The sequence below is a fragment of the Wasmannia auropunctata genome, unplaced genomic scaffold, assembly GCF_000956235.1.
Source record: "Wasmannia auropunctata unplaced genomic scaffold, wasmannia.A_1.0 LD336071.1, whole genome shotgun sequence".
Lineage (NCBI taxonomy): Eukaryota > Metazoa > Arthropoda > Insecta > Hymenoptera > Formicidae > Wasmannia > Wasmannia auropunctata.
In genome coordinates this window covers 3,205,937-3,220,074 of record NW_012026819.1, presented here as the reverse complement: position 1 = coordinate 3,220,074, position 14,138 = coordinate 3,205,937, and the positions used below count along the sequence as shown (strand labels likewise).

The window sequence follows — 14,138 nt, the reverse complement described above, 5'->3', positions numbered from 1 at the left end:
TAAAACTTAATCGTAATATTTTCCACAAACACCTTCATTAACATAATAAGAAACAATTAACATGTATTTCTGAATGATCTAATTTTCGAAAGATCGACAATGGGCTGCATCGAGATTGAAGCATCTCAACGGAGATTACAGCCGCCACCGGCGGAAATAACGTATTAAACAAAAAGCGGCGCGTATTATACCCTATAAGAAGATTACGGAAGCCTGTTTGCACGCAGCCGCGAATCCCCTATTACCAGTTAGGTCCATTCCGCGCTAAATCAACGGCGTAATCGTACGCACTCGTGCGTAACGTTACGAACACGCAAGCGCCCGCGTGCGCGGTCCGCGATCGCAAATATACGGACACATTGTCCGCGCGCGCTCGCGCCCACCCTTCCTTCCGCCCGCGTTTCTCGTCGTTATATACCTATATCGGGTCATTATATATACGAATAATACCTAGTATACGTTTAACTGCTTCGATATCGATAGTTCGTAGCTATATATTACGTACAATATATTCTTGCTTCTTTTTTTTCTCTCTCTCTCTCTCTCTCTCTCTCTCTTTCGCTCTCTTTCTCTCTCTCTTTCGCGCGCGCTCTCTCTCTTTTTCTTTTTTTTTTAATAATACATATCACACTGAGCCGGCTATGTGTGTGTCCATCTAGGTTTGGCCTGCACTTCCTCACGCACTTTCCTCGTCCACGTGCGTCTCGTGGTGTCTCGCATAGGGATGCCGAGGGCATGTCGTGTCGCGCTTGCCCTCGCCGCCCCGCTGCCGCTTTACCCTTCGTCATCTCCGAGGGCACGTGGAAGTACGCGCGGGGGTGCCGCTCCGGATCCGGGGGTTTCTTCTCGGTCTCGTTTTACGTCTCGACGCGCGCCGACGAGACTCGGGCCGCGATGCGTCGACTGGCTAGTAACACTTGCGGGTGCACGTGCACTTACGCACCAGGTCAACGTCCTTAGTGTACCGCATGCCGTCCGCGCAAATTAATCGGACCTGAAATTAATACACAATTGTTTATAATGACCGCGTATACGATCGTTATCGATAAATAACGGCGGGGGGGTCGCCGGCCGGCCGGAGCTTAATGAACATAATTGCAGTAATTGACGCGATTTCTTCGAGCGATTCATGCGCGATCGATCACTTTGGAAGATGAAATGATTCGTCTTATTTCGTCGAATCGTCCGAATCGTCGCGACCGGACAGTACGAAGTTTAACGCCAATTAACAAGAATAAAAGCGACACAGGCTTTAATATTCATTCCTCTGCTCTGTCAATCGGGAAAATAGAAGCAGAGGCTCTCGTAGCACGTAAGCGTTGATGCAATATTAATTTACTCCGAAATTCGACGTTACGCGGGGAATATTCTCAGACAATTGAAAATTATACAATAGAATTAACGCATTGTTCCACTGAAAACCGGATCATTCGCGTTCTAATCGATATACAAATATCTCGTGTACCTTGCGCCGCTTAGTCTTCCGCGGTAAACAGCAGGAATTGCCGCAACTTCCCCAACATTTAGCAAGCTTCACAGGTCGTCGACTCCGACATCCATTCTCGCTGTAGTACTCCCTGGTATGCTCCTTGCGACAGGTCGGTGCTGCGACATTAATGTTAATTTTTTTTTTTTATCAAAAGCGACCGAGTAGACACGAAAGATATTAAATATATATGTTTATGTTGTGAACATTGATAGTAAAAAAAATGTTTTGAGAAGAATGGCAAGAATGCAACACTTTAAATAATTTTATAATAAATATATATTCATCGCTCATATCTCTATATATGTAAGTGACAATATGATAATATTGAAGGAAGTATTACCTTTCTCGCAGTATCGTCCTTGCCAGCCGGTTTGACATCGACAAGAGTAGCCGTTGCCGTACGGCGACGGTATGCATTGAGATCCTTTTTTGCATTCATGTCCGATACACGCATGCGAAGGCACCAATCCAGTTACCGACATGATGACATCTATAATTAATACATTTTATCATTTTATTTTAATCAAGAATTAAAAATTTAACGTATAATTTTTCATATATATATTATTTCATATATATTATATACAATACAATTCACAAAGTACTTCACTAAACGCAACACGTTGATTTAACGTTATGTTATTTAGTCATTCATTTGTTAACTATAATTGTAAAATTAATTGTTAAATAGATTAAAACTTTCTTAAAAATCCATCCCAAAAATGTATTTGTAAATGACTTTAAGTAATTTAATGATAAAAATTCAAATATGAACGATTCTTAACTTAATAAGTTAACATTGCATAAACAGCAATTATAGACATTTACATACCAGAACGTTCGCGAGGTACGTGTTCCTGTAGCATAGACTCCTCGCTACTGCCACCATTGTTAATTCCCTCAGCTTCAACAACATCTCTCGCTTCGTCGGCCTCCTCCTCGCTAGCAACACATCCGGGAGTAACGCGATGCATCTTTGCGGCGTTGCTGAAGTCTACCAACTTATGATTGATCCACATCTCGGAGATGCAGCCTGAGATAAAGCAAGGAAACTTTTAATGGATCTGGCGCTGGGAGAAACTTTTGCTCTATCCTATATAAAGAGTGGCGGCATGGGAATGTGTACCGAACGTTACGATGCAATTGAGTGAGGTCGTAAGTGACGCACGCATTCGCGCTGGCGTAAGTTCTCATAAGAAGCTACGCGTAACTTCAATGATTGACGTCAATGATATACATTTTCACCATTAAAATAGATTTCTCTCTGTCTTACAACGCAGAAAGTCCAGATAGCTGGAATATAAATTATGCCGCATAATGCAGTCCGATCACGAATTTTCGTGTGTGTCGCATTGTCGCGAAACTTTTCAAATCTAGTTTCTCTCGGTTACATACCGTGCTACATATTATTTCGTACACTATATGCAAACGTAGTAAATCAGTATTGCGCCGGGGGACATCAAAAATGTAACCGAATATTAAATGAGGTCTCCGCAAGTTGCAAATTTGCGGCTGATATTCCGAGTTTGCGACAACTATCGTTTCCCAGAGGAACCGCAGAGTATCGGTGTTGGAACTAGCAGTGGTGGAGAGCACAAATCATCCGTGAAATCTTTGAAATATTCCGAACGGTTTTGTTATAACGTTATTATAAGTTTTTTTGGTGATTAACTAAATGTTATTTAAAGTTAACAATTAAAATGAATATATATAAAAGTTGTTATTTAAACTAACCAATTATAACAATGAAGAATCAAATGTTCAATTTATCCCTATGCTGTGGTATATAATGAGAACATAAATTTTTTAAAATTCACGTTTCTTCGCAATTTTATTAAAACTATTCTACTTTTTCATAATCGCGCGACACTTTTCCGTCGATGACTTACTGAAGTTATAAAAATAATACAAGAATGTCAATTAATCTTAACAATATTTCTCGGTGTCGTAAGAGAAACTTACCTTGGAAGCTCGTAATGTTTCTAAGGTGAAACTCGGTAAATGCGACTTTAGCAACTTCTGGCGCAATGCCACCGACGAACATTAGCGTGATAAGCTTAAGATACTCCTTCGGACCCTCGTTGATGATGCTCCTGGCGGGGCCCCGGTCGACCCGCATTGTGAAATTTTTCTTGATCGCCAGAAGCTCCGCCATGTGAGGCTTGCCATCGGCTACCATCTCGTAGCTGTACATCGTCGAGGTAGGATAATTGCCCACGTCGTATGAAACCCTGATCCGCCCATTAAAGAGCTCGACGGCGATGTGCCCGTCGATTTGCCCGTCATAGAGAAGAACCCCGTTTTCCTGCGTGGTCGTGAATATGATGGTCACGTTCGCCTCGGGCCTCGTGCGTAGCGGTTCCAGCTCGACCAGCGAGCTATTGTCCACGAAGCTCAGACTCGTCAGGTACTCGCATCGTTTTCCTGAAATGACAAGTGGTCGTGCCGTGTGAAATTAGCTCGCGTGTGACAAGAGGTAGTAGAAAATTCTTGAACTATATATAATAAAACTGGTTAGGGGGAAGGGAGAAATGTCTTTGAATAATTACTAAAGATGTTTTATAACAAAAAGAAACAATGATTTTTTACTTACCGGTATAGCCGGGATGGCACTGGCAAAGATAGTCCGCGGCGGAGGCAGGAGCAGGCTGGAAGCAGGCACCGTGCTGACAGTCGTGGTGGGCACACGGACTTGTCTGTGGATACAGCATGGCTGTCGAGGGTGCAGCCTCGCAGTATCTCCCTGCATACTCCGCCGCGCACTTACACTCGTAATTGTTTATGCCGTCAATGCAAGTAGCACCGTTCTGCGAAACAGACGCAATTATAATTCGCATAAGTGTTTACCAATTAAAATTTTACTGTAGATCAGGTGTGAAAAAAATGGAAAACAGTTAATAAAGAAATCTTTAGCATTCATATTTACGTTTTCAACAGTAGATTCTTATTGAAAATCTCCATTTGTTTTTTTTTTTTTTTTTTTTTTAAGAAAATAAAATATCAACGTAATATTACTACAAAGGATAAATTATAAAATATTTTAAATTATTCTAAATTATCAAGTTAATTGTTAGTTAATTATTAAGTTCTAATTACGACCTAATTAAAATCCAAGGGATTTCCAAAAATTAGAAGATGTATATGAACGTGTATATGAAATAAGATGTTATGAAAGTGAAGCTGAACTGAAATAATAATAATTTTAATGTCGATGCATTTCTAATGTAGCCGTCTAATTAATGTCAGCTAGTAAGTTTACGGATAAGATAGGAACGCGCGCAAACTGTGGATGCAACTAACTACTAGCAGAGGGTTACAAATCATCGGGCGGTCCGCCAGTTTCACATGCCTGGTCTAGAGTCTCAAACTAAAGGCCATGTATTCTGGGGCTTAAGTCACATATGTGCAATAATATATCCCCCCCTGCGAGTTACGCGTGCTAATCTTATCAATGATTAGTCCAGAATACTCGAACCGCAATGAAAGCAATTCGGGATATTTAACGTTATTACGCGATATAACGATATAAATATATTAATAATTATAATTACAACTATGACAATTAAAAACATAGAGCAATAAGCCTTTCAATTATTAATTGACATGTGAAATGCAATGGAAAATATTTACGTAAAAGTTATTTTAACTACATGTGGAACACGCCCAGTGTATATGGAAATGAAAGATTCATACATAGAAAGACAGCCTCTGTAGGTCAATTCCGCGCCATTCACAGAAGCTTAGAAAGCTCGGGACGTGATATACTATCGCGGCTTTAGAACCAGCACCACAAAGCCGAAAACTCCACACGAGCTTTCTGTACTCCGCGCAAACACTCAAATGAAATTTGGCCGGCATATAATACCGCGAAGCGAAGAATCTTCGCGTAAAATTTCATACGCCAACTTTGCTTCTGGTTCGTAGCTTTTCGCGAACAGTAAAGTTTCTTCCTCTCGCGGCAGATCATATCTGCCTTGGGTTGGGGGAGGGGGGAGGGCGGGTTCTATTTAAGAGTCGATAGTCAAATAAAAGTTTGGCTCTCATGCAAGTCAAGTTATGTCGCCCGAGTTTGAGTTTTCATGTTGATACTGTACCGAATTAAATCGATACGTTAAGTGATTCAACCGAGAAATACTTCCTGAAATGAAATGCAAAGAGACATATCCGTCGACGAACGTAATACATATACGCGATTCAAAAGTGGGAATTATAATAAAATACGTTATCAAAATTCGGATATTCCAGAGCGAAAAGGAACGTACGCTCTATTATTACAACTGCTATATATGAATGTAAAGGGGAACTGTTAATGTGCGGTAGCGAGAAATTAATTGCGATTGTCGCAACCGCGAGCGATACGAGAAAATAAATTTCTATGATATGATGTAAATGAAACAGATATCATCGACCTCGTGTAGATAGGTGCGCCCGTACACGCGACTTCTGCAGTAACCGCGTAATTACTTATTTTAATGAATTTTACACTCAACAACAACAGTACTGTAGATGCTTCGTATTTATAAATGCTAGTGCATAGAATTTTAAAAGCACATTATGAAAATCCCTATCGCATACGGAATTCATTATTATAAAATCTAAAGATTTTAATTAATATTGTTCCCCCACGACAAATAGAAAAAAATAATGTACAAAAATATTACTGAAAAATCGAATCGCTCAATGTTTTGTAACAATAATTAACGAAAATATATCGATTAATATAAAATTTACTTCGAACCGACTTCCGTCGCGCACATTATTTTAAAGCAAAAAAAATTTATATATAATAGTGCACCATATTATAAACTTTATTAATCATTTGTATACAATAAGTCATAGGATCTGTGACAATCGATATGTTAGCGCGACAAAGCCTGTGTACCAGAGAGGTACCTGGTAGGTATACTATGTTTGCTGTATATACGATAGCTTCGTTACACGAGGAGACCAGGAATGGTAGGAATATCATGCCTGGCGCAACGCGTGACTGCGCTCGGGAAGAAATAAATCCACGCCAATCGACGTGTCCGCGATCGATAGAATTCAGTTAACGAAAGATGTCACGCACGTACCTGGCACATATGATCGACACAGTCATCCAAGTTTGTGGAACAATTGAGGCCGGTGAAGCCGACTGGGCATTCGCAGCTGTAGTGGGTCTTATGGTCGACGCATCGGCCTCCGTTCTCGCAGGGGTCGTGACCCTTTGTGCAGAAGGGTATCTTCTCCTCGCAGTATTCTCCCATGAATCCTGGGGTGCAGTCGCATCGATAGGCCTGTACGAGGTCGACGCAGGTTGCGTTGTTAGCGCACCTGTTGTTGGCACAGTCGTCGACGTTGCTCTCGCATCGAAGTCCCTTGTACCCGGGGGCGCAGTCGCAACTGTCACACACCGACTGAACGTCAATCGAGACATTGAGCCCGACATGCGATCGCGATAGATCCGCCTAAAGGTACTCTACCGCGAGCGATAAACCGCCGACACTGCTTCTGTCCTTTCTTCTTTTATTATCACGTGCTTGTAGCGCGTTAAATCTGATTAGATGCTTGCAATTAAATGTTTCCGAAGAAAAAGAGAAAGTTTTAGAAAATTTTAATAATGCACTGATCTTCGGAAAAGAAATTTGCATAGGCAGTTCTGTTATTTAATCAAGACTAAACTAAACTTATAATTTAATTGGAATAATTAAGTAAACAGTTATATATTATTAATAGCTATTTATATAATTATATTACTGAGAACTTTAAACTGCAGTATTATCATTGTCTTGACAAGAAAAGCAATAAAGACGAAGATAAATTTGAAGTACAAGATTCATTGTTAGAAATATATGAGTCTTATGCCAGTATGTGCTTGCATCGATTTTGACGTACACATACTCGGCGCAAATAGTCGGCGCGTAAAGTTCGGCTCTTCGATTTTTCGATAATCGCAACAACCTCTCTGTTATGAGCAGGTTATTGACAGCGCCGTCGGCAGTTTATAGCCTGCAGTCGTCACTCCTCGGGGCTCACGTGCAGAGGGTCCCGTTTATTACGCGTGTTGAGAGCTCGAATTTGACGAACGCTCCGATCGTGTTCCACCGCTTCGGGTGCCACTTTAAGCAGCACGACGCGTCGCGTCGGAGTTGTCAAAATAGCATAGCAACTCGGAAAGACGATTTTTTTAATGTCTCCGCGGTTTATTGTCAAATTCAAGCTTCGAGATGCAATGTTCTATTCGTCTATACAAAAGCATCCTCCATCGTGCATATTTACATCTACTTTGATGTTCAAACGTGGACGTCTCAAAGAACTACTACGGCTCACGCGAAATGATTTTTTGATAACGTGCAGATTCTACTTATATAATATCTACAATATTGTTATTGTAACGGTATTGATGCATTCCAATTATGGATAATTGGAATAATTATGGTAATTGCATAATTATACCAATCTATATATTTTTAGCTATATTTGGCAATATTAGGATTCTTGCATTTATGTGAATCTGAGATTATTGTCTTAAGAATAAGTCGTAACTTTAGACAAAATATTTTATATTGTTACAATTTAATGCACTGTTGTTCTTCTACTTAATCGATTCCTTCTCAAGACAGTAATCAAATCAATTTCAAAAATTGTGATAGGCTCGTTTAAATTATTAATTTAATTTTAATTTGAGTTTGATTCGCGTATTTGTAAATGTGCTACGTAATTTTGTAAGGAAATTCGTGAAAAACTTCAGGCAAGAGGTTGACGTAAAAAAGAAAAATGAAAAAAAAACTGCAAAAGTCGAAAGGAATTTTGTCTAGATACGATGCTGTCGCAAACGCTCTACGGGTTCCACTGAACGAGCAACTCTAAAGTCAGCCCGACGAGCCACTACTCTGATCAAGGTCAGACCGTCGCGTTTAGTAAGTACCTGAATCTTCCTTCCTCCAGTACTTTGCAAGTTCCGGAGTTCCTGCAAGGATTTCCATAGCACGCGTCAATTTTATGCTGACACCGGTCCCCGTGATATCCTGGCGTGCACTTGCAACGGAACTGCCGGTCCGGAAGCGCCTCGCAAAATCCTCCGTTTTCGCATGGCGTGGTGTAACACAGATCGCACTTGGCCAAGACTTCGGCTGGCTGCTGCTTGGCTGCGCGGAAGAAAGGTCTACGATTAATGAGCAATTTTAGTACCCTACCGTGATACTGGGCCAAAAAACCACGAACTAAACAGACTGCGTCGCGCTGTACTACGAAAAATTAAAAACACCGTCACGTGCGACAACCAGTGTGCGATTGCGGATCAGCAATGGCCAAGCAACCGAGGAGGAATTCTTTCTGTTGCTTACAAGAGATTGCAATTACCAAGCATCGTTAAAAAAAAAACGAAAAGTATTATACTTTTTATGTGTAATGGAAAATCGATGTTCAATGATCCGTTTTAGCGAAGTCGTTACCAAGCGAGATAATGATCTGCATTTCCGATTGCAATGATAAATATTCTATCGAGCGATATACTAATGAATGTTAATGGATATCTAACAGCGAGAGTCAGAATTGAAGTTAGAATTGCGGATATATCGCAAACGGATATATATATCGCACGGTTCTATATTTCTGCTTTCAATAAAGCATTATTGCTGCGCGACTCACGGACAGCAATTAATTTACTTATGTTAACTGTAGGCGGAATCTCTTGGCCATTCTGCCCGCAATCGAGATATACGCTTATGAGATATTTACTTTTGCATTGAAAGGCACTAGCCGGTGTCGTCAAAAGCAATTTGTCTCTCATCGCGGGAGGCTCCATGCACCTAGCTATGCCAGGTTCCACATAATCTTTCTTCACCCACTCGGCCAACCATCGCATGCTGCAATCGCAGTAAAGCGGGTTGGACCCCAGGGCACTGTAAACATCGTGGACGATAAATGGCTGGTATCGAAAATCTAGTGCGTGTATAGTTTACGAAACGGAATGATACTCACAGATGTGTTATAGACTTGAGATCCTCGAACGCTCCCTCTGGGATGACCGATATGTCGTTACCGTGCAACGAACTGGAGGATAATGAAAAATAGTGCATATTTTTATGTTATTGACACAGAAAGATTTAATTTAATTTATTATTTTACTCGGTTAAAGAAAGATTCAAATTAAGAATTTACAATCCCCGACGATTGACGTTTATTTCACTTTAATCTTCATTTGTAATTAATATTTAATTATGCTGCAATTTAGATTAAATATTCATTTAATGTAAAAATTTAATTCGGTTTTTAAAGATATTGCTATTTTTAACTGATAGATTTGTTAAATAACTATACGACAATTAATTAAACGACTTTAGCAGCGTAAAATGTAGAGTGTCCAACAATCCGCCGATTGTGCGAATGGTACATAAAAGTGTGAAATATACTTTTTTTTGCGACAGTAAAAGAGGCATGTCACGATGATAACGTTAGTCGAGTATTTGCACACATGACTCACATTATTCGCAGGTTCTTCAATCCCGCGAGAGCGTTTCGTTGCACGCACTGTAGCTTGTTGTAACTGATGATTCTGCAAAAGAGATTCATACATTACGTAAACGTAATTCTCTCGCTCTCTCTCTTTCTCTCTCTCTCTCTTCCCAAGAACTCCCGGGATAACGGAATAAATATTCGACTTACAGATGCGACAGCTTCGTGAGATTCCTGAAGGTATCGTTGGACAGCATTCCGATCTGGTTGTTGCTCAGATCCCTGAAAACGAAGCGGACGTTAAACACGGCGAAAGCCGCTTGAAAGATATACGGGAGGGATGTGCACGCGTGTTTTATTTACAGTCTGGTGAGAATCCTCAGGTGGTTCAGCCTCTCCGGCTGGATCGTCTTGATGTCGTTCACGTCCAAATACAGCTCGGTGGTTTCCGGTGGAATCCCGCGTGGAATCTCTGTAAGCTGAGACCTCGAACATCTCACCACCGAACCCGCGCAATTACATTGAGGCGGGCAGTAATCGTCGCCTAGGCAACCCACGCTGTCGTCTGATGGGCGTAAAATAGTTGGTGGATCGTTAACAGGATTTGCAGTTTAGATTTGCGAGTATGATTTGTCGGATAAGGAAAGCGCAGCGAAAGCGACTGATTTATTCGCGAAAAAAAATTTTTTTTTTGCAATGCGGGCGGTACGTAAATCGAAGGCACGAAAAATTCGCGATATTCACAGATTCAGATTTAATTAATATGTTATATTGATTTCAATTTTGTACGTGCGAATCAATTTGCATGCAAATCAACGCTATCAATTTCATACGGGATACGTCATATTTGTACTCTATTTTGAATTCATAGCAATCGACCGCAAAACGCAGTGGTATATGAATTGCGAGAGTAAGATATATCTACACGTGCTGCGCAGGTAACCAAATTGTACAATAATGCATTTAAACGCACTGTTGCATTTGAATTCGTGGTGCGGAATGTCCTTGATGATGGCATCTTTTAATCGCGGTGGATCGTGACAACGGCCAGTGATTCCGGCTATATCTCGTTTCCTCAGCCATCCGGCGAACCACGCGAGATAGCAGTTGCACGATAGCGGGTTGCCTTGCATGTTGCTGCAGATACCGAAAAAATACATCAAACGATACAGCAACAATAAGGAGGCAAAAACATGGAGATTAATCTCTGATTATTACAGCTGATATGTAATTATTTTAGAGAGATATAACAGCGCATAAGTTCTCCTGGTCATTTAACTGCTTGCATTTTCCACAGAAGATAACGAGGAATAAAAGAAGAATAAAAGAAGATGACACAAAAAGATATATAAGAAAGTTCATAGATAACAAATTATTATGCAGCGATAATCTTGTTGTAATTTGATTCGTGGATTACTCGGCGAACTTACATGGCGCGTATGTGCGGCATTCCGTCGAACGATCCCGGCATAACGCATGTAATGGAATTACCATGGAGATTCCTGCGCAGAGTGAATTATGCGAGTAATCGTTTACCGTTACGATAGCGTTTTCAACGCTAGATATTCTATACGTTTGCCCAACGAGGTACTTACAGTGTTTTAAGGCTCGATAGGCCGGAGAACATCTTGTTGTGCACTTCTCGCAGCCTATTCTCGGACAAAAGCCTGCGAAAAGAAAGCTCGTCACATCGCGAAACGAGGCGCGCGACAAAATGGAAAGAGATTGCGAGCGAAGTTGCGACGCGTCACAATTCGCTGTCACTTTTTACGAGTCGATAAATATCATTCTTTGAAGCAACGGGCGTACAAGCGTTATGAACATCACGAAAGCACGCGGAGACGTTTTAAACGTGGTACCATTTGGTGTGTAACGCTTTTATATTCTTTAAATTTCAGACGTAACGCGTTGCTCGGCTTCAAAGTGCCTTAAAAATACAGATATTAACAATAAAGAATTTATGATTCATGTCATATATTGAACTATAAATGACGATGAAAATGGCTGATGTATCGCAAGTTCAGTTTCTGTACACCATCTAATCTTTCATAAAACGACAAAATATTTTCATGGAACGGATAAGCTACTAATAATAACAGTTTTATATATTTAAAGGTATTTCTAGTAATTTAGATACGCAAGTAAAAATTAATGTATCTTGCAATTGAATTTAGCAAACCGTGACGCGTAATGAAACAAACACTTCACCGCTCGAGTCTTTGACGAAAAACCGTCGGCATTGTTTTAATAATTGTCCCCGAAGACAATGCGGTCTTCGAAAATTCCCCCGAGAGATTCTCTAAAGTTGGAAATATCGACTAGAAGGCCCGAGCAAAGAAAACAATCTTGGCGTTACACAACGGTACTTCCAGAACGGCTTCTATTGTGCCGGCAAAGGCGAAGTTTTCCGGGAAGACAACGACGACGACGACGACAATGTCGCAAAGAAGAAGCAGGTTGTGGTACGAAAGCGGTATAATTCGGAACTCGCGAATGTGACTTACAGGTCGGTGAGATTGTGAGCCCCTTGAAAGGCGGACGCCTCGATGCGGGATATTTTATTTTTCCTGAGATCCAGATGCTGCAGCTCCGGCAGCTTCTCAAAAAGGCCGTCCGCTTTGATCTTGTCCAGTTCATTGTTGCCCAACAACCTGGCGCGAACACACAAAGTGGAAAGGAATTGTATGTAGAACGAAGTCGTCCGCGACCTGTCGTGCCGTCGAAACATGCGCGCGCGATATGCATGTATACGGTCAGTTTGTTACTCGACAACGTAAAAATAAAAAAAAGAACGAAATTGGTACTTTCCGTTCGTTACTCCATCACTTGTTTTCGACTACCCGCCGAGCAATTTATTCGCTACCGCGTTATAACAATGCGTCGCTCAATAAATTTTGCGAATTGCACGCTGGAATAACTCTTGTGCAGAAATTGGTGCGTTGCAGAATGCTCGTACGATATATCGAGCAATAGTGTAACTTGCAGTTGATTGTTTTGCTTCGTTCGTAATTAATACGCTCTAACATTCGGATAAAACTATTAACCCGAGATACCGTCGGAATAACAAAAAATGTATGTTTCGCTCATGAAATAGAATAAAATGCTGTAGCAATTATTAATAACTTCCGTTGCTTTATTTTCAAACTAGATAGTTCTAGAATTCTTAAAAACGAAGGATTTGATCGCAAGAGTATAGACCAATTTTACATTAATATTTATAACGTAAATTGATAAATTGAAATGTAAAATACAAATAAGATAGCAAGGATACGCTAAAAAGTATGTATTAGAGAAACGTTTTAATTATATATATATATATATATATATAGACTTCTTTGTAAGGACTGATGTATTGATTATTGAATAGTATCGAGAAATTAATTTTTTTTTCATAACGCGCCGATCCATTGAACGGACCGGATGCGTAATTTACTGCGAATAATAGTCCAATCTTCATTGTTCTTTTCCCCATTGCACTCCACGATTTAATCAGATGATTATCTGGTTCAACGATCGAATTAATATTCGAACGGAGCGACGAGAATTCTCTACAGACGAATGATATTCATCCTAACCACTCGGCTGGACCGTCTCGACCGATCGATTGGCTTGTCCAATACTCGATAATTCGAAGTGAATACTTTCTCAAGGAAACATAATCCAGGATGCACATTATTTAGCGAGATGTTACGTTAAACTAATTGTAAAGTAAATTAGAAATGTAGATATCTAACTGCAAGTTAGAAATTGCAAAACGATGTATCTGTTTATAATGGATCAATGAACTTTATTGCAGTTACTTCTAGCATCGTTATCTATTTCGATTATACGGGTAATTTAATCGTTTCTCTTTTATTATTTGAGATTATCTTTAAACATTACATCGTTTTGTAATTTCGGTTTGCAATTCAGTCACTAACGATCATTAATTCATGTGCACGTTCATCGTGTTAACTATAAATGTAACATCGTTCTTTAGAATATTCATTATTTAGATGAGTAAATGATTTTTACAACTTGTAAACATTATTATGCAAAAGTAGCATAATTATTAATAAATTGTGTAACGTATAATTATTACCCATTATTCATTAAAGCGCCTCGTTATATCTTTAATTACGAGGGGCAGCCCCGTCTAGCGAAGTGAACACTATTATTTAATATCCAAATATCAAAAAGCTTAAACATTTTCGTGGAAAGATTTTCCTTATTT

At 40.0% G+C, this 14,138-nt stretch overlaps 1 protein-coding gene across 2 annotated transcripts in view; it reads right to left on the bottom strand.

Annotated features, from left to right (window-relative positions):
- The window catches only part of LOC105449951 (protein slit), a 352,872-nt gene continuing 338,734 nt past the window's right edge, over positions 1 to 14,138 (bottom strand). For both annotated transcript variants that reach the window (XM_011689437.1, XM_011689438.1), the window contains exons 14-30: positions 12,430 to 12,576; positions 11,521 to 11,592; positions 11,356 to 11,427; positions 10,899 to 11,062; positions 10,289 to 10,490; positions 10,136 to 10,207; positions 9,954 to 10,025; positions 9,452 to 9,523; positions 9,209 to 9,372; positions 8,397 to 8,616; positions 6,562 to 6,871; positions 4,083 to 4,296; positions 3,452 to 3,913; positions 2,322 to 2,522; positions 1,830 to 1,979; positions 1,466 to 1,605; positions 1 to 994 (exon numbers count right to left, since the gene is read on the bottom strand). In XM_011689437.1, the coding sequence (XP_011687739.1) occupies positions 908 to 994; positions 1,466 to 1,605; positions 1,830 to 1,979; positions 2,322 to 2,522; positions 3,452 to 3,913; positions 4,083 to 4,296; positions 6,562 to 6,871; positions 8,397 to 8,616; positions 9,209 to 9,372; positions 9,452 to 9,523; positions 9,954 to 10,025; positions 10,136 to 10,207; positions 10,289 to 10,490; positions 10,899 to 11,062; positions 11,356 to 11,427; positions 11,521 to 11,592; positions 12,430 to 12,576 (2,821 nt within the window). In that variant the 3' untranslated portion in view covers positions 1 to 907. The remainder of the gene's footprint in view (positions 995 to 1,465; positions 1,606 to 1,829; positions 1,980 to 2,321; positions 2,523 to 3,451; positions 3,914 to 4,082; positions 4,297 to 6,561; positions 6,872 to 8,396; positions 8,617 to 9,208; positions 9,373 to 9,451; positions 9,524 to 9,953; positions 10,026 to 10,135; positions 10,208 to 10,288; positions 10,491 to 10,898; positions 11,063 to 11,355; positions 11,428 to 11,520; positions 11,593 to 12,429; positions 12,577 to 14,138) is intronic.